The sequence below is a fragment of the Tamandua tetradactyla genome, chromosome 15 (genome assembly GCF_023851605.1).
Source record: "Tamandua tetradactyla isolate mTamTet1 chromosome 15, mTamTet1.pri, whole genome shotgun sequence".
Taxonomy (NCBI): domain Eukaryota; kingdom Metazoa; phylum Chordata; class Mammalia; order Pilosa; family Myrmecophagidae; genus Tamandua; species Tamandua tetradactyla.
This window is the reverse complement of record NC_135341.1, coordinates 33693908-33718839: the sequence shown is the minus strand read 5'-3', so window position 1 is coordinate 33718839 and position 24932 is coordinate 33693908. Positions and strand designations below refer to the sequence as shown.

The following is a 24932-nucleotide window of genomic DNA, read 5'->3' as shown; positions in this document are numbered from 1 at the left end:
TGCCGTGCTCTGATCCCTGGAAGGATCCTGGGCAAGTGGCTGCACCTCTGTGAGAGGGGTAAGAACAGTACCCACGTTACAGAGCCAGGCAGGCACGGAGTAGAACAGAGTACGCTTAGCTCGCAGCACTGCAACGACACACAGGAATGCCACCAGCGCCGACTGCCAGCACCTTAGCACCAAGGTGTGAAAGCCCCCATCTGTACCATCATCCTGTCTCAGGGCCTCCTCAGTCTACATCTGACTCTGCATATGGGCCAGCAAAACACAAGCTGCCAGCAAAGGGGCATGCAGGTCCCAGAAGCCCACCACTGAAGGCCTAGCAAGGGCCCAACTCCCTCAGGAGCCTGATGGTGAGCCCTGCAGAGCAGTCAGGGACATCTTGGGACAGAGGAAAGGGGATACCAAGCGACACAATTAAGTTGTGTGGGGTCTTCAGTTAAATGTAGCTCTGACCTCTGACTCCCAAGGTTTCCCGGTATCCCTTGATCCCTGCCCTGCCCCTCCCCCATGCCCTCCCCTGGAGCAAAGAGACTTGACATGTGAGAAAGTTCTGTTGAAAATGAAAGAATAAACTAGAAGTAGGTAAGTTTGTGTCAGTAATTCTCAAACCCTAAAAGGTCCGAACCTGCCACCCCACAGCACCACCTCCCACACTGAGGGTGGGACCAGCTTCTGGGAAGAGTGGGTCTCCCATCCGGCAGCTCTGGAACAAAACCAACCTCCAAGGAAGAGCACACCAGAGGAAAGTGGGTAAGCCTTATGCCACAGAGATTCAAGTTCAAATCCCAGCTCTACCACTTACCCACCATGTGCCTGGGGCAAGATTTTACACTGAGCCTCAGGTTCCCCCTCTGCAAAATGGAAATAACACCACCTAGCCTGCAGGACTGTCGGGAGGATGAAGGAGACAGGGCAGAGTATATTATCATTATTGTGGTTGTTCCTGGCATTGGATTAACTTCCTTTCCATGCATCATCTCACAGCAACTTCTCAACAACTTATACCACAGGAACAATTATCATTCCCATTTTACAGATAAGGAAATTGGGGCTCATGGAGCTTTAAGAGTTTCTAAGTAACTTGCTCAAGAGCATGATGCAGCCCTCTGTACCCCTGCGTCTCCGGGAAGGATGATGCTCACTTGGCACAGCGGACCCAGTTGATGTGCTGGCTCAGGGAAAACAGGAATTTCTGGCGATGAGTCGACCACACCTTGATAGTCTTGTCATCAGAAGCTGTCACGAAAGACTGGCCATCGTTGCAGAAGTGGACGCTCCTCACCGTGGCCGTGTGCGCACGGAACATAGTCGACTCACCTTTGCTGCAGGGACAGGCATCCAGAGTCAGGAAACCCGTAGCAATGCTGAAGGGGCCCGCAAACGTACCAAAGCTCTCCCCCACCCTCAGGTGCCCCTTCCAAAGCCAATCAGGTTTGAGTGCCCCAGGCCCCCCAAAGAGAAGCCAGAGTCTCCCCCACAGGGACAGAGTACTGCCCTCCCACCCACCCTCATGCTGTCAGCGCCAAGCACTGAAATCCAAAGGATGGCTGAAGTCAGCTCAAAATCCTTCTTCCAACCCTGAGAGGAAGGCCGCAGTTAAACCCTAGACCCCTGCTGGCACCTCCTCAGAAGTGGGGAGGATGACCCAATTGTGCCAGTCGAGAGAGCCAGCACAGGGACCAGATGAGGACGGATCTGGCACCAGGGCCCCAGCCTCAGACAAGACCTTCAAAGTCTAGAACTCACACGTTGGGTACCCAGATGCGGACAGTCTTGTCACGGGAGCCCGAGGCTAGCAGGTGCCCCGAGGGGGAGAAGTGCACACAGGTGACGGCATCCTTGTGACCCGCGAAGCGGTAGGCACGTGACTGAGGCTTCATGTTCCAAACCATGAGGCAAGAGTCCATGGAACCACTGGCTGAGGAGAGTGGGTGATGCTGTGACCCTCAGTTCTAATGGGCCTGGAGCCCCCACCAGGAAAGAAACACAACCTCTGATAGGGCCAGCTCTGCCATCGCCAGCATCTACCAACAGAGCAGTGAGAAGGCTGCCTACGACAGGCCACACATCCGATGGCTGCTGGTCAGAAGTTTGCAGAGCCTGTGGCCCAACAGCTGCCCAAGCAGCTGGCTTGCTTGCAAACCAATACAGCAGAGGTCCTTCACATCTTAGCCTCAGGCTGACACCAAGGTGGCCTCTGGGAAAACTCACCCCCACAGGGCCCTAGGTCTTCCCAGAGTCATACTCCGAGGGCACAAAAGCATGTCCTCCCAACGCTGGGGGCCAGCTCAACCCAATGGGCCTTTTACCACTGAGAACGACCCAACTCTTATCAGGAGGCCAACAGGAGGGTCCCAAAATAGACCCAAAATGACTTCTGTTCGCTACAGCATACCACTAAGCCAGCAGCCTCTGGTAGGGGACTCTGACCATGGGATGAAAGGGCAAGCCTCATCAAAAGAAAGCCACAATGATCATGGTGATGAATATACTACTATGTGATGACATTGTGAGCCACTGATTGTACACCATACATGGAATGACTGTCTGTTAAGAATGTACATGTTTGGATGTTGTTTTGGTTTGATTTTACAAAATAAATTAAATTTAAAAAAAGAGAAAGCCACAGCCATGGGAGCTGTGTCTGAAGCCCCAGGCAGCCAGGGAAAGGGGGTCATCCAGCTGGGACACGAGGACAGGGGAGTGGGGGAAAGGGTGATCGGCTCTGTTCAACACCCTTGTTATTGCTGGGTGTGCTGGTCTGAAACTGTTATGTACCCCCAGAAAAGTCATGTCCTTATAATCCAATTTTGTGGTGCAGGCCAATTGTTGGGTAGGATCTTTTGATTAGATTATTTCCATGAAGCTGTGGCTCCACCCATTCAAACAGGTCTTAAGTTTACTACAGTCCTTAAAACAGCTCATTGAGAGAGAGAGAGAGAGTTCAGAGCTGACACAGAAAACAGAGAGATGAAACCAAGACACAGACATCTGGCTGTAAATGGTAAACTAAGAGATGAAATTCAGAGTTTGTCCCAAAGAAGCTAAGAGAGGACGCACAAGAACTACAGCCCAGCAAACACCTACTATATGCCTCCCAGCGGACAGAGATGTCCAAAAAGCTGGTGGCCTTTCTTCAGAGTCAAGGTATCATTGTGTTGATGCCTTAATTGGGACATCTTCCCTTAGAACTGTAAACTTGTAACTTAATAAATCCCCTTTGTAAAATACAATCCATTTCTGGTATATTGCATTCTGGCAGCTTTAGCAAACCGCAACAGTGCACATCTTCAACAAGAAAGTATACCCCTATTACTGCAGAGAACAGAATCAATACAGACACAAAGAAGAGGAGCCACTATTTAGAGTCCATTCCACAGGTCAGATCTAAAAGGTGGCTGTGGTATACAGGGAAGAGCCCAGAACCCAGTCCCGCCCTCACAAGTTGTATGACTATAGCAAGGTTCCTAACCACTCTGAGCCTCATACTTATCACATGTAAAATGGTGCTCACGAAGTCCAGTGTCCAGACAGCCGGCAGGCTAGGCCAGATGGCAGATCTAGACAGAACACCTGTGTCCTCATGGTGCTTCGCTCTCCCAAGCCCCCAACCCCAAGGTGGAAACTCTCCCTTCTTGGCTCATACCCCAGTGCCCAGGACAAATTGCCTCTCTTACCCAGCTGCTTCATGTTGAGATTGAAGTCCACACAGGTAACTGCATCTCGGTGTCCCTTAAAATGCCTCTCCAGTGAAGGGTCATCCTAGGGGAAAGCCAGAGTCAAAATAGGGAGAAAGGCGCTTCCAGGGGGCCAAGATTTTTCCTACACCATGGGAGGCATGATCTGTTATACAGAAAATCCCAAGGGATACACTAAAAATCCATTAGGATGAATAAACACATTCAACAAGGTTGTAAAATTCAACATCCACATATAAAAATTAGTCAATTGGAATGGCCATTATCAATAAAGAGAAAACGACAAGTGCTGGAGAGGATGTGGAGAAAGAGGCACAATTATCCACTGTTGGTGGGAATGTCAAATGGTGTGACCACTGTGGAAGGCAGTTTGGCGGTTCCTCAAAAAACTGAATATAGAATTGCCATATGACCCAGCAATATCATTGTTAGGTATCTACTCAGAGGACATGAGGGCAAGGACACAAACGGACATTTGCACGCCAATGTTTACAGCAGCAGTATTTACAGTTGAAAAGAGATGGAAACAGCCAAAATATCCAACAACAGATGAGTGGCTAAGCAAGCTGTGGCATATACATACGATGGAATATTATGCAGCTGTAAGACAGAATAAAGGCATGAAGTATGTAACAACATGGATGGACCTTATGGACATTATGCTGAGTGAGATTAGCCAGAAACAAAAGGACAAATACTGTATAGTCTCACTGACAGAAACTGACATTAGTGAATAAACTTGGAGCATTTCATTGGTAACAGAGATCATCAGGAGATAGAAATAGGGTAAGATATTGGGTAATTGGAGCTGAAGGGATACAGATTGCACAAGAGGACTGATTGTAAAAACTCAGAAATGGATAGCACAATACTATCTAAGTGTAATAAAATTATGTTAAAACACTGAATTAAGCTGAATGTGAGGATGATAGAGGGAGGATGGCTGGGGGCACAAACGAAATCGGAAAGAAAGATAGATAATAAAAACTGAGATGGTATAATCTAGGAATGTCTAGAGTGTATAACGGTAATGACTAAACGTACAAATTTAAAAAATGTTTTTGCATGAGGAAGAACAAAGGAATGTCATTACTGCAGGGTGTTGAAAATAGATGGTAATTAATATTTTAAAATTTTAACTTATGTGTGTGACTAAAGCAAAAAATGTTTATTTGGTACAAAATTTATATTTTGACTATTGCATTTCCTAATATAACTTATGTAGATAGCTTAATTGAACACCATAAGTACATGGAACCTTGAGTAGGGCATGAGATTTTGTTGGTTTGTCCAGAGTGATGCCCCGATAAATCCCAGAGTGATCTGAACAGTGAATAAAAAAGTATCTGCCAAGTCCCCTTCGGGGAATGATGAGAAAAGGGGAAAATTCAACTTCCCCAAGTTGAATTCTTGATATTCTCACAAGCAGTGTGGACAACCAAAGCAATAGGCTAAGCCCCCAGTCTTGGGGTTTGTTCATATGAAACTTAACCCCATAAAGGATAAGTCAAGCTTACTTAAAATTAGGCCTAAGAGATACCCCCAAGAGAACCTCTTTTGTTGCTCAGATGTGGCCTCTCTCTCCAGCCAACACAACAAAACAATCTCACCACCCTCCCTCTGTCTACGTGGGACATGACTCCCAGGGGTGTGGACCTTTCTGGCAACATGGGACAGAAATCCTAGAATGAGCTGAAACTCAGCATCAAGGGATTGAAAAAACCTTCTCGACCAAAAGGGGGAAGAGTGAAACGAGACAAAATAAAGTACCAATGGCTGAGAGATTCCAAACAGAGTCGAGAGGTTATCCTGGAGGTTATTCTTATGCATTAAATAGGTATCACCTTGTTATTCAAGATGTCATGGAGAGGCTGGAGGGAATTGCCTGAAAATGTAGAGCTGAGTTCCAGTAGCCATGTTTCTTGAGGATGATTGAATAATGATATAGCTTTCATAATGTGACTGTGTGATTGTGAAAACCTTGTCTCATGCTCCTTTTATCTACCTTGTCAACAGACGAGTAGAACATATGGAATAAAAATAAATAATAGGGGGAACAAATGCTAAAATAAATTTAGTTTGAAATGCTAGTGATCAGTGAAAGCGAGGGGTAAGGGGTATAGTAGATAAAATCTTTTCTTTTTCTGTTTCCGTTTTATTTCTTTTTCTGAATGGAAGTAAATGTTCTAAGAAATGATGACTATGCAACTAAGTGATGATATTGTGAATTACTGATTATCTATGTTAATGTTTTATTACGTTTGTTAAATTTTTTTAATTGATAAATAAATTTTAAAAAAAGAAAAAGAAATAATAGACAGAACAAATGCTAAAATAAATTTAGATTGAAACGCTAGTGGTCAATGAAAGGGAGGGGTAAGGGGTATGTATGAATTTTTTTCTGTTGTCTTTTTATTTCTTTTTCTGAATTAATGCAAATGTTCTAAGAAATGATCATGATGATGAATATGCAACCATGTGATGATATTGTGAATTACTGATTATATATGTAGAACGGAATGATCATAAGTTAAGAATGTTTGTGTTATTTTTTTAATTAAAAAATTAATTAAAAAAAGAAATGCACTGAACTTTTCTAAGAAAAAAAACAATACTGTGGGTCAATGCGAGGGAGGGATAGGGGATATGGGATATATGAGTTCTTTTTTCTTTTTTATTGTTTTCTGGAGTGACACAAATTTTCTAAAATTGATCATGGTGAAGAATGTACAACTATGCGAGGATACTGTGAGCCACTGACTGTATAATATGTTTAGACTGTATGTGTATGGGTATTTCTCAATAAAAAATTTAAAGAAAAAAATCAGGCAATTGTATTTCTAAACAGTAACAAAGAACAATCCAAAAAATAAAAGTAAGGGCAGGCCACAGTGGCTCAGCAGGCAAGAATTCTCTCCTGCCATGCCAGAGGACCTGGGTTCGTTTCCAGGTGCCTGCCCATGTAAAAAAAAAATAACAATAAAAAATAAAAGTAAGAAAATAATTCCATTTACAATAGCATCAAGAAGAATAAAACACTTAGGAATGAATTTAACAAGAAGCATGAAAGACACGACAACCTAGAGCTGTATGTACTGCAGAAAAACATGCTCTTAAACTTATCCATTCTTGCAGGTATGAATTCATTGTTAAATAGGACCTTTTGAGGGGATTACTTCAGTGAAGGTGTGGCCCAGCCCAATCAGGACAGGTCACTGGGAGTTGTTTCTTTTTAAACATTTTTTAGTATGCGAATATATAAAACATAAACAGAGAAATAACAAATTTCAAAGTACAATTTAACAGTCATAGAGCAAATTTCAAAGTATGATATAGGTCACAGTTCCACAATTTCAGGTATTTCCTTCTGGCTATTCTAATACCCCAGAAACTAAAAAGAAATATCAATGATTCCGTAGTCATAAACCTTTGTCAAATCCTAACTTCTCTGTTTCAGGTCCTCCCTCTCATTTGATCGTTCTCTCAATCTTCAGGGATATTTGGGCAATGACCATTCTAACTTTATCATGTCAAAAAGGTGCTTTGACATCTTGGGGTAGGGGAATGCAATTGGTTGATGCTCTGGGAGAGACTAGTACCTCTAAGTTTCAGGACTTATCTGGTATAGGAACAATCTCGAGGTTTTAAATTTCTGAAAAATAAACAGTAAGTAAACCTTTCATAGAGTCTTAGATAGAATCCTGGGTTTTCTTTAGGATTTTCAGGAATACTGTTAGTTGGGGCTTGGCATACCATGGCAATTTGTAATAACCGGCTGTCACCGGAGTTCTTTATAAATAGAAATGAAATTCAGAGACAAAACCACAGGGATCCAGAAGAAAACAGAGAAGCCAAAAGAGGCCGCCATGTACATTGCTACATGACAGAGGAGCCAAGGACGAAGGATCGCCAGCAGCCAGCCCTAGAATGCCAGTCTTTGAAGAGAAAGGATGGCATCTATGATGCCTTGATTTGGGTTTTTTTCTGGCCTCAAAACCATGAGCCATTAAATTTCCGTTTTTTAATCAACCCATTGCATGTTATTTATTTCAAAAGCCCAATAAACTAAAACAAACAAGTACAGTGAAAACTAAAAAACATCACTGAAAAAAATTAAAGATAACCCAGATAAATGGAAAGACGTCCCATGCTTGTTGTTCAGAAGACTTTATATCGTCAAGATGGCAATACTCCCCAAATTGATATACAGATTCAACACAATCCCTATCAAAATCCCAGTGGTCTTTTTGGCAGAAGTTGACAAACTAATTCTAAAATTCACATGCAAATGCAAGATACCCAGAATAGCAAAAAAACAATCTTGAAAAAGAACAAGGTTGTAGGGCTCACAACTTCACAAGTTACCACAAAGCTAGAGTAATCAAGACAGTGTGGTATTGGCATAAAGACAGACACAAAGATCAATAGAATAGAATATTGAGAATCCAGAAATAAACACTTATATTTATTACAGCTCAGTGATTTTTGACAAGGGTTCCAAGACAATTCAACAGAGAAAGACTGGTCTTTGCAACAAATAGTGCCAGGGCACTAGGATCTCCCTCATATGAAAGAATGAAGTTGGACCCCACCTCACACCATTTACAAAATTTAACTGAAAATGGATCAAAGATCTAAATATAGGAATTAAAACTGTTAAACTTTTAGAAGAAAACATAGGGGTAAACCTTGGTAGCCCTGGATTAGGCAATAATTTTTTATGTATGACCCCAAAAGCACAAGTGACCAAAAAAAAAAAAAGGACAAACTATACTTCATCAAAATTAAAAATGTTTGTATACCAAAGAACAATATCAGGAAAGTGAAAAAAAAGTGAGGGGTAAAGGGTATGGTATGTATAACCTATTTTTTTTCTGTTATTACTTTATTTCTTTTTCTGTTGTCTTTTTATTTCTTTTTCTGAATTGATGCAAATGTTCTAAGAAATGATGAATATGCAACTATGTGATGATATTGAGAATTACTGAATATATATAGAACAGAATTATATGTTAATGTTTTTGTTTGTTCTTAATTTTTTTAATTAATAAATTTAAAAAAAAAAGAAAAGTGAAAAGACAATCTACCAAATGGGAGGAAATATTTGAAAATCACTGATCTGTTAAGGGTCTAGTATCCAGAATACATAAAAAAAAAACTCAGACCATTCAATCACAAAACAATAAACAATCCAATTAAAAAGTGGGCAAAGGATTTAAATAGACATTTCTCAAAAGACATAAAGATTGCCAAAAAGCACATGCAAAGACGTTCAACATCATTTGTCATTAGGGAAATGCAAATCAAAACCACAATGAGATACTACTTTACACACACTAGCATGACCATAATCAAAAAGAACCAATAATGAGAATGTAAAGAAATTGGAACCCTTACACACTGCTGGTGGAAATGTAAAATGGTGCAGCAATTTGGAAAACAATTTGGCAGTTTCAGAAAAGTTTAAACATTCAGTACCATATGACCTGGCAATTCTACTCTTAAGTATCTACCTAAGAGAACTGAAAATATATGTTCACACAAAAATTTGTATACAAATGTTCATAACAGCATTATTCATAATAGTTCCAAAATAACTGAATGTTTAAACTTTTTTGAAACTGCCAAATTGTTTTCCAAGTTGCTGCACCATTTTACATTTCCACCAGCAGTGTATAAGGGTTCCAATTTCTTTACATTCTCATTATTGGTTCTTTTTTATTATAGTCACAGTAGTGTGTGTGAATTGCACACTACTGTAGTTTTGATTTGCATTTCCCTAATGACAAAGTGGAAATAACCCAAATGTCCATCAATTGATGAATGGATACAAAAAATGTGACATATTCATACAATGGAATATTATTCAACTACAAAAAGTAATGAAGTATTGGAATATGCTCTACATGGATGAACTTGAAAACACTATCCTAAGTGAAAGAAGTCAAACATAAAAGGCCACTTACTGTATGATTCATATGAAATGTCCAGAATAGGCAAATTCAGAGACGAAAAGCAGATTAGTGGGCCAGGGACTTAGGGGAAGGGAGAAATAGGGAATGTTTGCCACTGGGTACTGGGTTTCTCTTTGGGGTAATAAAAATGTTCTGGAATGAGATAGTGGTGACGGTTGCACAATATTGTGTGAATATACTAAAAGCCACTGAACTGTACACTTTTCAAGGGTGAAATTTAAGGTATGTGAATTATATCTCAAAAAAATTATTTTTATAAAATGTCCAGAGAGAGAAAAGCACTGTTTTCAGCACTCCCATCCTCAGGACTCAGATCCCATACCCTCAATACCACCACAGAAGGGCCAGTGAACCCAAAGGTCAGTTCTGGACAGGCTCTCAGTGGCAGAGCTGCCACTCCCCTCCACTCAACATTAGAGAACTAGGGCTGTTTAGGGAAATGCTCGAGAAGATATGGAGAGAACACTGTGGAGACTCTTCATCCAACAGCAGATCGTGTCTCAGCACATGTTATATTCCAGCCCTCTTAACATCTACCCCACGTCCCCTACCCAACCCCCTGCAAACCTCAGAAACCTCAAAGAAGCATCCTGGGGTGCCCTGGGAGCCGAACAAAGCCTTCTCTTGGGAAAGGATGCCCTTGAGGCAGGAGCAAGGCCCCACCACCCCACAGAGTTGTGCCCAGAACAAAGGTCTGGCGACTCTGTGCCCAGTTTCATTCCCAATACACCTGTCTGACTCCCACTTTCAACAACAGGAGACAGTGGCAGCTGGGGAGCCTCCCAACAGAGCAGCACCCACCCCAAAGCTGCCACCTGATCCTCCCAGAAGACCAAGAGTAAGATAGCAGCAGCCTGTAGGTTCAGCGTGCAAAGGCAAGTACAGGTCCATCCCTGAGGAGGGTGCCCCTGAAAAGACTTAACACCCCCTACCCCAATCCCACAGGCTCTGTGTTTCCCTATATGTAAGACTCCTCTTCCCAAGGGATTTAATAACCCTGGAGGTTGTGGGGTTTGTGGGGGGCACAAGACTAGGGGCCAAAAGGTCTGGATCCTGGTCTGGGCCTCTGCCCAAGTTTTCAGACGCCTAGAGGCCATAGGACTCCACCCAGTCTCCTAGACTCTCCAGAAGGCCAGAGGACCAGGCAGGTTCCACGCAACCCAGCAAAAGGAAATGGGCTTTGGAGTGCTCCCCTCTGCCCTCTGAGGGAGACCGGGACTCCGAGACGGTGGCCTGGCTAGGTCACACAGCAGATCTGTGACGGCCCAGGCCATCAGCGGCCAGCTGTGCCCTCAACAAGCACCCATCCGGAAGCCCGCTGCTCACGGCTGACACTGAGGCCAGAGAGGCCCCAGGACACAGCTCGAGCCAGGCTGTGCTGTGACTCCCCCACTAGGATGCAAACCCTGGAAGCAGGAATTGGTGTGTCGTCCCTGTAGGCCCAGGCAAGGAGACTAAGACCGGGAGTCCGCCACCGAGAAGGACTTACCCGGCAGGGGAGGGCCATGGCGCCCGAAGGGCCAGAGGAGCCGGCGGAGGCCGCCGTTGCGGCCAGTTCAGTTTCCGCGCCCCAACCGCCGCCAATAACAACACTGGGCGCTCCGCCACGCCCCGCCCACAGCAATTAAAGGAGAGGCGGTGCAGCAACTTTTTGCCCCCGACCGGAAGCAGAGCAGTATGGCAGGTTCCTTGTTGTACGCGCCCAACTCCGTAAAGCTGGGAAGACCACCGGCGGCGTAAGCAAAGGCCTCTGTCCACAAGCGCTCATTCCTCCTCAGAAATTAAAAAGCCCGGGACGAGACTATTCGCCCCACCGACCCATTGGCCGGCTAACGTGACGGCGAGCGCCGCTTTCTGGGAAGTGTAGTTTCGAGCACCCAGTATCCTTGTATCTGGAGGAAGATGGAACTACGTTTCCCAAGATCCCATGAGATCGGGTCTGGGTTGCCCCAGAAGCAAGAGCCTTAAGGATCCCGGAAGTGGAGGACACGTGAGTCGCTGTGTTTGTATTGCCTTAAAGCACCGTTACGGGCGCGGCTTATGTTTCGCAGAAGACTCTGTTTAGAACAGATTATTCGCCCTTCGGGAACCCTCTTAAACTCTTTAAACCTTCTGAAAGCAATTAAAACAGGGGCGATGTAAAAAAATCTCGAGGCACTCGGAAGCATATACATGTAGTGTACAGAATTAGATTCTAATCACAGCTCTTGCCCTGATTCACTATGTGACATCAGGAAAAACTCCTCTGCTATCTGGGTCTCTCAGTTTCTCCATTTGTAACCTGAGGAAGTGTGATATGACCTAGCCCACTCTGGATGTTTCAGCTTGAGAAATCCGTATAAATTGAATACTTAATAAAAGAGGGCAGGGCCACTGTGGCTCAGCAGACAGAGTTCTCGCCTGCCATGCCGGAAACCCGGTTCGCTTCCCGGTACCTGCCCATGCAAAAAAAAAAGAAAAGAAAAAGAAGGCAATCCAGGAGCCTGTCCACCAGAGGCCGTCCCTACTCACTCCCTGCCCTCCGCAGGTCCAGAGAGTAGGCAGATCTGTGAATCTTTACTCCTTCTCACTCCAAGCATTTTCCCAACAGGTAACTAATCCCCGACCGGATATTTTGCATGATTCGGGAGACTTTCATCACCTCCCCTGGTCAGGCGGGCTTGGCCAAACTCCATCACTGATTAGGATCTGGCCAGGCACTGAGATTTCTTACCTGAGATGGTGTGTGCCTGGACCTGTAAGCCAGAGCTCAGTTCTCTAAACTCAGAAACTGATGGTTTGGGGGTTTGGCCCTGGAAGGTCTAGAGCAGAAAACAGGAAACAGGACTATAACTGTGGTTTGGCATTGAACTGGATACTTTGTTAGAAATGTTTGGGCTACTTTAACTTAGATACTATGAAAGTCCCCTTAAAACAGCCACCAGCTCCCTGGCTCACTCCCATGCACTCTGAAACTGGACAATTTTCAGCATTCCCACCAACATTTGCTTCTGAATCAGTAGTTCTCTTGTCTGCCAGCCAAAGATCTAAGGGAGAAAGTAAAGGAAGAAAATAAAATCTAAATGCAGAATAATCTGTTCATTAAACCTAAGAGTTCTTTTGTGGCTTTTTAAATTTAGTTTTGTTTTGTCAGTTTTATTAGTGGAACACACCTAGTCTATGGGAGCTTGCAATTTATAAATTGAATTTAGAATAACTCTTCCATAGATGATTTTCAAATGTCAGGCTTACTCAAAGAAACACTGCAAGATTTTACTCACTGTGGTAGTTCGATTCAGTTGTCAACTTGGTCAGGTGAAGATGCCTAGTTATATTGCTGTGAACGTGAGCCGATGGCATGTGAACATCATCTGTTCCTGATTACATCTGCAGTCGGCTAGGAGGCGTACCTGCTGCAATGAATGATGTTTGATTTAATTGGTTGGTGCTTAAATGAGAGAGCTCAAGGTAGCACAACCCAAGCAGCTCAGCATACCTCATCTCAGCACTCTCAGCTCAGCCCAGGCCCTTGGAGATGAAGAAAAAAATCACCCTGGGGAAAGTTGTTGGAACCCAGAGGCCTGGAGAGAAGGCCAGCAGAGATCACCCTTTGCCTTCCCACCTAAGAACCTCAGTTGAAAGTTAGCTGCCTTTCCTCTGAAGAACTAATGTAATAAATCCCCCTTTATTAAGAGTCAATCCATCTCTGGTGTGTAGCATTCCAGCAGCTAGCAAACTAGAACACTCACCTTTCCTAGTCTTTCCTTCCTAGTCTTTACCCACCACTGGAGATGCCCCAACCACTCTTGTTCATTTCTTTGCCAAAATCTGCAAAGAAGTCCATTCTGACAATGCTACACAGACAACCATGGATACAACCTACACAAGCCAAGATTGGTACCTTCACTTTCTGACTAGGCAGGGCCCCGTTCCCCTCCACCTCTATTAGATTGATTCCAGTTTGCCTGGGGCCTCCATGTTGGGGAAATCCTTTGGGAGGAGGAGTTGGAAGGAGTTTCTTTTTCAAGCCCCCCTCTGGCAGGGCTGTATCCATCCCAGTGCAATGTCTCCTTCAAGAGCCCTCCTTAATCCAGTATGACCTCATCTTAACTTGATTACATCTGCTAGGACCCTATCTCCAAATAGATCGCATTCCCAGGTTGCCAGTGGACATGAATTCAATGTGGTACAGGTCTGGTGACAGGACTGAATATGGCATGTCTGGGGAACAAGGACAAAGGTGGGGTAAGAAGTAAAAACAGATTGTGAGGCCACAAATGTAAACAGGATTCCTGGGAATCAGCCCAAAAAGGTCAGGGAGCCACATGTTCTGTCCTAGGGTTGATATGAGCCGAAAGAGTGTTTTCTCCTCCACTCCCCACCATGGATGAGGCTGTGGGCACCAGGCCCACTTTTTATAGGAATGACCCCTTCAGATGCCCCTTCTTAGGGAGTCCCACTTGCAAACTTGGACCTCAGTGGCACCCACTGTGGAATTGATGTGCCTCTGCAGGTTGACTTTCTCTAAGGGCAGGGCATACCTCAGAGCAGGGAGAGGTCCAGTAGGGCCATAAACCTTCAACCCTGCCCTTTTCCATGCGTATTGCCAATAGCATTGGCCCCTCTGGTCTGAAGCCTATGTTTCAGTGACCTAAAGTCACTTTATGTAAGTGTCTAGTTTGGGTCCACCCTCTGATGTTGAAAACAATGAGTAACATAACTGGAGTTACTGTGGTGATTCTGGGGGCATTGTTGTCCATGGGTCCAGGATTCACTGGGACTAATTTCTAGGAAATGTGAGGACGCTGAGCTGGTTTCTCAGGCAAATCAGATGGGTAAGTCTTTGAGTGCTGAGTCCTCCTACCCACATCCCATGACCATGACCCTGAGCAGGTCCACAAGAGAGGCTGAGCCACTGTTTCATCCTGTCCAGGTAGAAGGGCAGCTCAGCTGTGATAAGGGAGCAAATCCTGCAAAGCTGAGGGTGAGGGCATGGTACAAACACAAGAAGTTTGAACTCAAAGCTGAGCTCCTCCTGGTAGATAATACAGGTGGAGCTTGAAAGCAGCGGTTCTCAGCTCTGCTTGCCATTCAGAACCTCTGTAGTGGAGCCCAGTATTCAGTGTTTTTTTTTTTTTGAACACTCCCCTGGTGAGTCTGGCAGACAGTTAGGGCTGGGAACCACTGATCTAGACCAGCATCGTACAAAAAAACTTTCCTTGATGATGAAAATGTCCTCTCTGCACTGTCCAATATTGTAGCACTCATCACATGTGACTGCCAAACACTTGAAATGTGGCTAGTATGGCTGAGGATGTGACTTTTAAATTTTATTTACTTTTAATTAATTTATAATTAAATTTAAACAACCAGGTTGTGACTAGTGGGTACAGAACTGGACAGTGTAGCTGTAAGCTGTGGACAGGCCCATGGCTTTGGGCAGGTCACCGAGGCTCCAGGACTTCAGTCTCCTCATGGGGCTGTGGGGGGCATGATGTCCAATCTATGGTAGCTGTGGTGATGCTTTGTGCCTTGGGCACTTGTATTAGTTTCTTGTGGCTGCTGTAACAAGTGGCTACAAAGCTAGTAGCTTAAAACGACATAAATGTATTCTCTCACAATTCTGGAGGCTAGAAGTCTGAAACCAAATGTCAGCAGGGCTATGAGCTATCTGAGCCTCTAGGGGGAAGATCCTTCCTTACTTCTTCTAGCTGCTGGTGACCCCCAGGCATTCCTTGGCTTGTGACAGCAAAACTCCGATCTCTGCCTCCATCTTCTCCGTGTTTCTGTGTGTCTAATCCAATCTGACCTCTTCTTCACTTAGTTACCCCTACAATGACCCTGTTTCTAAGTTAGGTCACCTTCACAGGTACCAAGGGTTAGGACTTGAACATGTCATTCTAGGGGGACACAATTCAACCCATCACAGCCCCACTGTCCAGTTGAGGTGAGTTTGGAGACACAATCCCAACCTGGGGACCCAGAGCAAGACAGAAGCAAGCAAGTCACAGCAGCTTGTGCCCTGTGGCAGATCTGTACCAGCTGCCCCCAGAGGGTTAGCTGCCCCAGAGACCAGAGGATAATCAGATTTCCCTCCCCTAGGAACCCCTAAATTGTGGTATGATGAACTGGCCTGGGACAGTGAAATAACTAACATCTTTCATTTGCTTCAGAGACACTGTACACTAAATACCACGTGAAATCTTAACTGAAACTCCAGAGGTGTTGGAGTATTATGTTCATATTACTGATGTGGAAACTGAGGTACAGAGTTAGTAAATGGGGAGCCAGGATTAGAACCCATATCTCTCTTTCTGCACAACGTGTACCCTTCATTCTAATGCATACAGGAAGATGGACTGAAAAGCCTTGAATGGTGCCGACCCCGATAGGACTTGATATCCTCAAGACTTTCACCCTCCACAGCGGAGATGAGGGCAGAAACTGTCCCAAAGTGTTCAAGCCCACACTAAAAAGTCCTTGGTGTCTTGTAGTTTATCTCTTAAACTGTCAGGTAAGTTCTGTACCTACTCCATTTTACAGCCACTTCTTTTTAATATCAAATTGGTGTTCTAATGATAAATGCAGTTGACTTGAAGTAGAGCTGATGATCAGGAAGATGCCCCTATTTATCTTGTGGTTTCATGTTCCGCTCATCATCATGCACCAGTTTGAGAAGGTAGGTGTCGTTGTTTGCCAGGCGGCTGTAACAAAACCATACATTGGCTCAAACAATGGCTCATGGTTTGAGAGGCTAGATGTCGAAAATCAAGGCATCAGCAAAGCCATGCTTTCTCCCCCAAATCACTAGCATTCTGGTGCTGGCATGCAGCAGTCCTTGGGGTTCCTTGGCTTAAATCTCTGCTTCCCGTCACATGGGGGTCTCCCTCTGTCTGGCCTGGCCTTCCCCTGGGACATCACTTGGCTCCTTGTGAATGTCACCCCCTCAGAGGTCCTCCTTCAGCCCTCCCCAGGCATCCTCTCATACCTCCATCCTCCTACTCAGGTCCTATCTCTACCAAAAATTATGGTGTCTGCTTATATGGTCTTCACTCATCGTCCATCTCTCCTGATTGGGAGCTTCATGAGGGCAGGGGCCACGCTGTGCTGATCACTGCCAGGGTCTAGACACTCAGACTTGTCTGATGAATCAATCCCTGGAATCACCAGACCTGGAAGGCACCAGAAAATATTCCTCCCAGGGTTCCCAGAGATGCTCATACTCAGGGAGGAGCTTTCTATGAAATCGAGGACAGGCCATTTAAGTCCACAAGTATTTGTAGAGTGCCAACCCTCGGCCCTGTGCTGAGATCACCAAGCATTTGTGGATTGCCAGGTGTGTACCAGCCCCTTTGCCCAGCTTAGTCGGGGAGAAAGGCTGACTAACTCCTGAGTCCCTGCCCTAGGGCAGCCAGAGAGGGAAGGAGCCAGCTCTGCCACTAAGCAGGTTGAGCTCAGCAAGTGTTCCCGGAAGGAGTCAAGTTCAGTACTGAGAGAGGTGCTCTGTTGGTAGGATGGGGATTTTGGGGAGGAGGAGAAGGCATTTGTGGGGGACTTGAGGGACAAGCAAGTATTCCACAGTGACATGGTGCCCCGGAAGGGAGAAGTGTGGGATAAAGGAGACACACCATTTTTCCAGGGTGAGGCAGGCAGTGACAGGCCTGCCTAGTGTGGGCTCACCTCCACTGCCTCCTTGTCCACCTGTCAGCTCTGCTGCCCGCCCTCAGGGAACGTCTCTAAGGTGCAAGAGGCTTGCTCAGGTGGAAAAGGCCTACCTATGGTGAGTCATCCTAGGGTCCCAGGTAGGCTTGTCCCCACAAGTCACTTACACACTCAGGGCCAGGGCAGCCACCCTATACGGGCAGGAAAACTGAGTTCCAGATTGGAGAGCGAATGCATTGTCTGGTCCTGGACAAGAGGGAAGGGGGCTTGGTGTAAATGTGGGGTAATGACGTTTGTCAACCTCCCTGGGGATTGCCATAAGCTCTTTTACCTAAAGCCCATCTGTGACTCCCTATGCCCTTGGGATAAGGCCGGACTCCCAGGAGTGCCCTTCACAGCCCACCTGGTCTGCTACTGCTGCTTCTCTAATCTCAACTTGCAGCCACACACTAGGACCACCTGATGGGCCAGAACTTTCCTCCTTGTATCTTTTCTACCCTGTTCCCTCTGCCTAGGGGACTCCTTTTTCCAGGCGCCTTGGGGGAAATCCTACCCTTCAGTCTTGGTTCAAATGCCTCTCCGTGCCCAGAAGGCACAGAACGGATGGCCTTCCTGTGGCCCTCAGACCCTGTCAGCCAATGCTCCCTTGCAGATGGCTACCGGGGCTGGATCTTATTCTATCTGAGGATCCATGCGCTCCTGGAGGTAGGGTCCTGTCAAGTTCATCTTGGTCACCGCTCTTGATCATATGGAACGGATGGAAGTGTGTTCACAGCTGTGTGTACATATGCATGTCCGTGTGTATGAGTGTGGCTGTGGCTGTGTCTGTGTGTGCATACCTGCCTACCTTCTATGTGTGTCTCTGTGCCTGTGCCTCTTAGTTTGGGTCCCCCAGAGGCAGACCCTGAGGAAGGATTCGAGTATAATACGTTTATTTGGGAGGTGATTCTAGGTAACACCAGAAGTGAGGTAGGGAAGTGAGACACAGACAGGGAAGAGAAGATGGACTAGTAAAGAGTGAGTTATTGAGCAAGTGACCACTGTGGGTGACCACGGCCAGACCCAGTGGGGACTCTGGGACACGTTCTAGAACAAGCCTTAGAGACATCCCACCTGAGAGGTGAGGAGTGAAGAGCTTTATTCACCTAGTCTCGACAGCCAAAGGGAGAGAGTAATTCCCTGGCACTCTGGCCTGCCCTACACACAGGAGCAGAGAAAGCCCTTGGTCACAGGGTCTCCAGTATTGTTGGAAGTCGTTTTTGTGCACAGAAATGGCAAGCGGGGTGGGGCTGGGGGGACACAGGTAGAGCGCCCACACAAGGACCTACAGCAGGTATGCACATTTATTTGTGTGTGCTGGTGCCCCACCATGCCACATGGACACAGGAACTCCAATGACCTCTCCTTATGCAAACCTCTGCCAGTCCGAGGAGAGGTCAGCATGACATCGAGCAAACTCTGTTCTTGCCCTCCTCCCTTTCCCCACTGGGCTGGCTCACACCAGCAGAGGTCAGAAATTTGCCGAATCATGCCAGCCTGGCTCCAAATCCGGCCAAACAGATCTGTGTCCCCTTTGGACAGTACCTGCTTCTGCTCCAGACCAAGGCAGAGGTTGGGATCAAATATGGGGGACAGGGAGATGGGGAAGGCCCTGCTGCAGAGAAGGTCCCTTCTCTGTACCAGGACTAGAACTGGGGCCTCTTCTGCTTAAGCCCTGCTGCCCCCAGGAGCCCAGGCAGGAGCCAGGGAAGACCTCAAATGCCATGCAGGAACCCTTGGCTTCCATCCTGGGGGCAGTGGAGAGCTTTGGAGGCCCCATGCAGCCAGGGGGCACGGTCAGCACTCACCTTTAGAGGAAGTGCCCTGTGAGCTGGGCTGCAAGCCTGGCTAGGAGCGTAAGATTGGCAGCAGGAGCATCCTGAAGAGAGTTTTACAATGGGCAAAGGTGGGCCAATTGTCCAGAGCCTTAAGTATAACAAGTCATTAGCCCATTTGGGGCCAGCCCAGAGTCAAAGGGGATGTGGCCTGGGGTTGAAGTTGAAAAAACTAGTCCTCTTTAGGAGGGGTGTGGCCAGGCACTGTCTCAGCAAAGTTCAGGAATTCAGGAGCTATGCAATAGGGCTGGGGGGCAATGGCTATGGGCAAAGGGGGCACTGCTGGGTCTCATTGGCAGGGTCTGTGGCCATCTGGTGCGAAGGCAGTAGGAGAAGGCCATGGAAAAAGTATGGGAATGAATTGTTAAGGGGGTCAAATTGCAAAATGGAGTACTGCTAAGGGGCTGGGAGGAGACGGAAGGAATCTGAGTGCCTGAGGGAAGCCTCCTGGGCAAGGAGAGTAAGCGTGGAGGCCCCAACAGGAGCAGGCCCTGAAAATCCCCTTCAGAAAGGGGGTCTGAGAACAGAGACCTGGGCAGTAGGACCCAGCAGGAAGAGAGGCTCCAGCCACAAGGAGAAGACAGTGGCACAAGCATAGATGTGGCAGGAGGACTTGGAGAGTTCCAGGCTGTGGGGATACCAGCATTCCTGAAGGGAGAGTTGAGGGCAGTGTTAAGGACCCAGGAGGCCACTGTAGTATGTGGAGCTGACAAGGAGGGGCCCCCCAGAGGCTGCTGGGGAAGGGAAGGAGAGAAGTGGGGTGGAGCTGGGGGAAGCCAAAGGGCTCTGGAGGAGTCTTAAGGAGCCAACAAAGAAGATGGGAGGCCAAGCAGGAAAGGGAAAGTGGTCTGTCTCTACAGAAGCTGGAGGTGTGGCTGCAGAGGGTAGAGGATGAAACCAAAAGGATGTGTCAGGGCGGGGAAAGTTTGAATCGACCAGCTTGGAGGTACAACACCGATTTGCTGTGGAGCTGTTGGGAAAACTTTACCCTCTCTGAGCCTCAGTTTGCTCATGTACAATAGGGATCACAACAGAACCCGGGGCATAGAGTTGCTCTGAAGATTAAACCATAGGTCTGGCACATAGTAAGCTTTCAATAAATGGTAACTTTAAAAAGAAGAGCAGGCAATAAGGAGGTTGAGGGAGCTCAGGCTGGCAGGCATTTCCTGCATGTACCTACAGACTCACATGCGCAAGTTTGTAGATGCATGGGCAGACACGTGGCGTGGGCAGCACAACGTGGCTCATGGTCATCATACCCAAGAGGGCCAGGACGGGTGACACAAACATGGTACACTTCAGTGTGCAGCCCGCCTGCTGGCAGAGCCACTCAGAGGAAGGGCCAGGGCCTGATATCAGCTTCCTCCGGGGAAGGTCTTCCAAAGCCAGAGCCTTTCGTCAGAAAGTTCCTTGGAAGTCCTGAGCAAGGCCACCAATATCATATGCTCAAACCCGCAGCCTTGGCAGCCTGGGGAGAGCTGTGGGGCTGCAATAAGCAGAGCCACAGACTCAAGGCACTGGCAGGAATCCCTCAAGCCTGGGAACTTGGAGGCCAGACTGTTCCTGCTCTCCAACCCTGACATAGCTGGTGGAGAGCTTTGGGCAAGAATCAGACAGGCCTCACTGGACCCAGTGAAGACTCTCTGCAGCCATCTCCCACCCCACAACATAGTAGGCTAGAGGGGGGTGACACCCTGTTATCCCATCCTGCTGGGCCTGCAGCGCCCCCACTGCCACATCCCTTGCGTCTCAGCTGCCTGACATCTATATTGAGCATGAAGGTCCAGGCCATGCTGGGGAGTCAGGGAATTTCCAGGATACTGAGAAGGAACCCACATTGCCCTTGAGAAAAGAAAACAGGTCGTCATAGGGTGCTGGATAAGGCTAATTGGAACTGCAGCAACTCAGAGAAAGAAGAAATTGACCCCAGCAAACAGGGAAGGCTTTCTGGAGGGGGAGATAAATGCGGAAGGAATTTCTGGAGGGGGAGTTGGTGTGAACAAAGACAGTAGGGAATGTGTTTGGAGGATTGAATTAGGCCACCTGGCAGGAACACAGGGCCAGGGGTGATTCTCAGGGAGGTTGGCAAAGCCTATCACATAACTCAGCACCCCATCCTCCAGGATCCTGATTCCCAGAGCTGGTGCATCACCCCACACTGAGGTGGGCAGGCCTAGGGGCAGGGACTCAGCCCCAGCTCCAACTCAAACCAGAGGCAGGAGGATGATAGGGTAGGGTTTGATTGCCACTTTCCCATCCCTCCAATAGTTCCTGTGTATCTGGCAGTCAGATAGGCCCAGGCTAAACCCTCTTACCTCCAGCGGCTCACTGGGGTCACCCCCAGGGCAGGCCAGGTCTGTTGGGGTATTGAGAAGGACAGACTTGGCTCTACTTCCTGTCCCAACTCAGGGCCTCTTGGCTTCTGCCACAGGACACCCTCTGAGCTCGTCAGGATCACTGTGTATACTGCCGTGACCTCTGAAGATACGTCAGGAACAAGGAGCATTCCAGATGTAGGACACAGGTCGGCACTTGATAAGGTTCACGGAGCCAGTGACGGAGACTGAGTGCCCACACGAACTCTCCCCACTGCCCCAGCCTGGACACCACCATTCCACCCTGCCCCCTCCTAGGGCATTGCAGCCTGGACACCACCACTCCACATCTGTGTGAGGGCTCCTGGCTGGGCCTGGGAGGCCTGACCTTCAGCCTTGCAGAATTCCCTGAGGCTGCTTTGGGCTGCATTCATTTAACAGTTGCTTTCTGAGCACCCTCCACCAGCACGTGTTGAGCCCTGTGCTGGGCACTGGGGATGACACTGTGAACCAGATGGCAGGACCCTCATCGAGCTGACATGTTAGTGGGTGAGACAGAGGCGAAGCAGGCAATGCGGTTCAAGTGTGAGAAGTGCTTTGCAGAACAATATGCTGTGCAGAGGGGACCAGGGAGGTGGGTGGGCAGCAGAAGCTGTGGTGGTCAGGGACAGCCTCTTGGAAGAGGCAACTCTGGAGTAGGAGTTCGACTGTTGGGGGGAGCTGCCCCCCAGCAAGATCTAGGGAAGGAGCATTTCAGGCAGAAAGGACAGTGCCACAAAGGCCCAAGGTAGAGATTTGCTAGGTGGGTTTAAGAGACAAGAAAACGAGTGTGTTGTCGGGGTTGGTTGTCAGCAAGGTGGGCAGGTCTTACAGACTCCTGTGAGGATTTGGCTTCTGCTCTGAGTAAGATGGAGTCATGGGCAAGCTTCGATCTAAGGAGGGATGAGATGCAGCTTTTGCTTTTAAAAGATCACCCTGGCTGCTGTGAGATAGGCACAGCGGGCCAGCAGCAGCACCACCACTCAAGAAGTTGTTAGATCTTGTGTCTGATGCTCCTTTTATCTACCTTGTCAACAAAGGAGTAGAACATATGGAATAAAAATAAATAATAGGGGGAACAAATGCTAAAATAAATTTAGTTTAAATGCTAGTGATCAATGAAAGCAAGGGGTAAGGGGTATGGTAGGTATAATCTTTTTTTTTCTTTCCTGTGTTCGTTTTATTTCTTTTTCTTTTGTCTTTTTATTTCTTTTTCTGAATTAATGCAAGTGTTCTAAGAAATGATGAATATGCAACTAAGTGATGATATTGTGAATTACTGATTATGTATGTTTTATTTTGTTTCTTTATTTTTTTAATTAATAAATTTTAAAAAATCAGAATAAAAAAATCACAACAACAAAAAAAATCAGAATCCAAAGGAAAAAAAAAAAGTTGTTAGAAATTTTCTCCCGCTGACCTGCTGATTGTGGAACCCCACGATGGGGCACAGAGATGTGTTGTAACAAGCCCTCCAGGAGGAGCTGATCCGACGCCTACAGTCCAGGGTTTCTCCAGGGCTTTTGCAGAGCTCCACTCCCGCGGTTGCTCTGAGGAAAAAGGTACCTATGGTCAGATGCATGTGGGGAGCGGGTCCCCCACTGTGGGCTCCTTGTCACCACACCCCGGACACACTTGATATGTACAGCGTGTTAGAGGCTCTGCCAAGTCCCATAAAAAGGAAACCACCTTTGCTCCACCCAGCTGCAACACATGACATGCTTTCCTAACTGACTTGACCTTGAACACCTTTTCCTGAGCACACCTTATAAATATCCCACCACATTGAAAAATGCCACTTCAGGTGCATTTAGGTTTTTCTCTGGGCTTCTTACTGTGCCTGGCTCAGAGTAACCACTCAAAAACTACCCTTTGAAAAATGCACAAATCTTACCAGGTGATTTACAAACCAACTGACCAAGCACTGTGGGGACCTGGCTATAGGCCTCCCTTGTACTGATTCCTATACTGCCCTGGGAGTCCAGGGATCTGGAAGGATCTGAGAGCAGAAAGGGGAAGAATGAGGGACCACCGCCTTGGCCTTCCTGGCATAATGACTATCTCTGATGCTCGGAGTACTCACCTGGTCCTGATAATGCCCCCACCCACCTGGCCTGAGCTGGCAGCTGAGTCACAAGGCAACTTCTCCTGAAGGTTCTCTTCACTCAGATCCACCCTCTGAACCCAGACAGTGTCACTTGCAGAAGGCTTAGGTGGTCTCGGAGAAGTAAATCCAGCCCCCAGCTTCCACGCTGGGCAGCCATTCCTCTGTCCCCTGCCAACAACCAGGCTTCAGGCCTAACTCAGGGGCCCCTTTAAGTCCTCAAGGATGGCTGGGCTCTCCCTGGCTCTCAGGGAAATGCCACTGAAATCTGAGACTCCCTTATTAGCATGTATGTGACCAGCAGGCTGCCCTGGCAGAAACCTGGTGCTAAGAACTTCCAAACCTGAATTGCCACTTCGGAGCTGCCAGCTGTCTTCTGTCCATAATTGCACAAACATAAAGTGAGAAGAGCCCCTCACCCACCTCTGCAGAGCCAAAATCATCTTCTCATGAGCCCGTGCTGGCCGGGAAAGGGAGCAAGAATGGAACCAGGGAAGTGGGGTTGAGTTCTGAGAAGGGGAAGACTTGCCCTTGACCCTGTGGTTTGTCTCACAGCCCCTACCCCAGCTCAGCTCCAAGGTGCTTCAACTGACTCCTGAGTACATGTACAGAGACTACAGACTAGGGTGGGAGGTGGCCTGTCCCAGGTGAGCTCCAAAGGGAAGTAGAGGGGGTTGCCTGGTCACCCAATGGGACCCTGTGAGCTTATACGCGCATGAGTGGTGGTGTGGTGGTAGGGGCTTGAGATGCAGCCACCCACATCTCCCCACTGCGTGCCCCCACCAATGCCCAGGCACACAGGTGCCTACAACTGACCTTACTCAGTTGTCCCCCACCCCTGGGTGATTTGCTGGCTAGCCATCTGCTTGTAGCTTTCCACACTTGCCTCTTTTCTGACACAACCCACTCACAAACTGCCCCATCTCTGGGGTCTGAGGGCTCTGACATACACCCTCATTTGCACACAGCCCAGACAATCCTTATGTATTTATCCATTCCATTCATGCCTTCATTCACTCAACAAACGCTCCTGGAACACCTCCTATGGACAAGCGGGAGGCTATCCCACGACCCCCACCTCAGAGGGTAGCAATGAAGGTGCAGTCCTCACCAATGCGGAGCCTGAGGGTGGTGGGGGAGCTGGTGGCCGTTAGCTGGCGGGAAGCCCAGAGTTGGTGTCACAAGGCCACTACATCAAGCCAGATAGGCTCCGAAAGTTGGGTAAGCTTTGTGGCTGCCCTCCCCAGGCCCAGATGCCTAGGGGGTGGGTCTGACACAGCATC

General features: G+C 47.4%; 1 protein-coding gene and 1 long non-coding RNA gene across 11 annotated transcripts in view; one reads left to right on the top strand and one right to left on the bottom strand.

Annotated features, from left to right (window-relative positions):
• The window catches only part of POC1A (POC1 centriolar protein A), a 134833-nt gene that overhangs the window by 88838 nt on the left and 21063 nt on the right, over nt 1-24932 (bottom strand). Inside the window, exons 1-4 of one of the 8 annotated variants that reach the window (XM_077129091.1) lie at nt 11082-11613; nt 3681-3765; nt 1750-1921; nt 1146-1325 (exon numbers count right to left, since the gene is read on the bottom strand). In XM_077129091.1, coding sequence (XP_076985206.1) covers nt 1146-1325; nt 1750-1921; nt 3681-3765; nt 11082-11183 — 539 coding nt within the window. In that variant the 5' untranslated portion in view covers nt 11184-11613. Of the gene's footprint in view, nt 1-1145; nt 1326-1749; nt 1922-3680; nt 3766-11081; nt 11614-24932 lie in introns of those variants that run through there. The other 7 variants (XM_077129094.1, XM_077129093.1, XM_077129096.1 and 4 more) reach the window with 7 other exon arrangements.
• Nucleotides 10774-24932, top strand: part of LOC143657098 (uncharacterized) — a 29848-nt gene continuing 15689 nt past the window's right edge. Inside the window, exons 1-4 of one of the 3 annotated variants that reach the window (XR_013162745.1) lie at nt 10774-14490; nt 16006-16169; nt 21623-21715; nt 22887-23095. This is a non-coding gene — a long non-coding RNA (uncharacterized LOC143657098). Of the gene's footprint in view, nt 14491-16005; nt 16170-21622; nt 21793-22886; nt 23096-24932 lie in introns of those variants that run through there. The other 2 variants (XR_013162744.1, XR_013162746.1) reach the window with 2 other exon arrangements.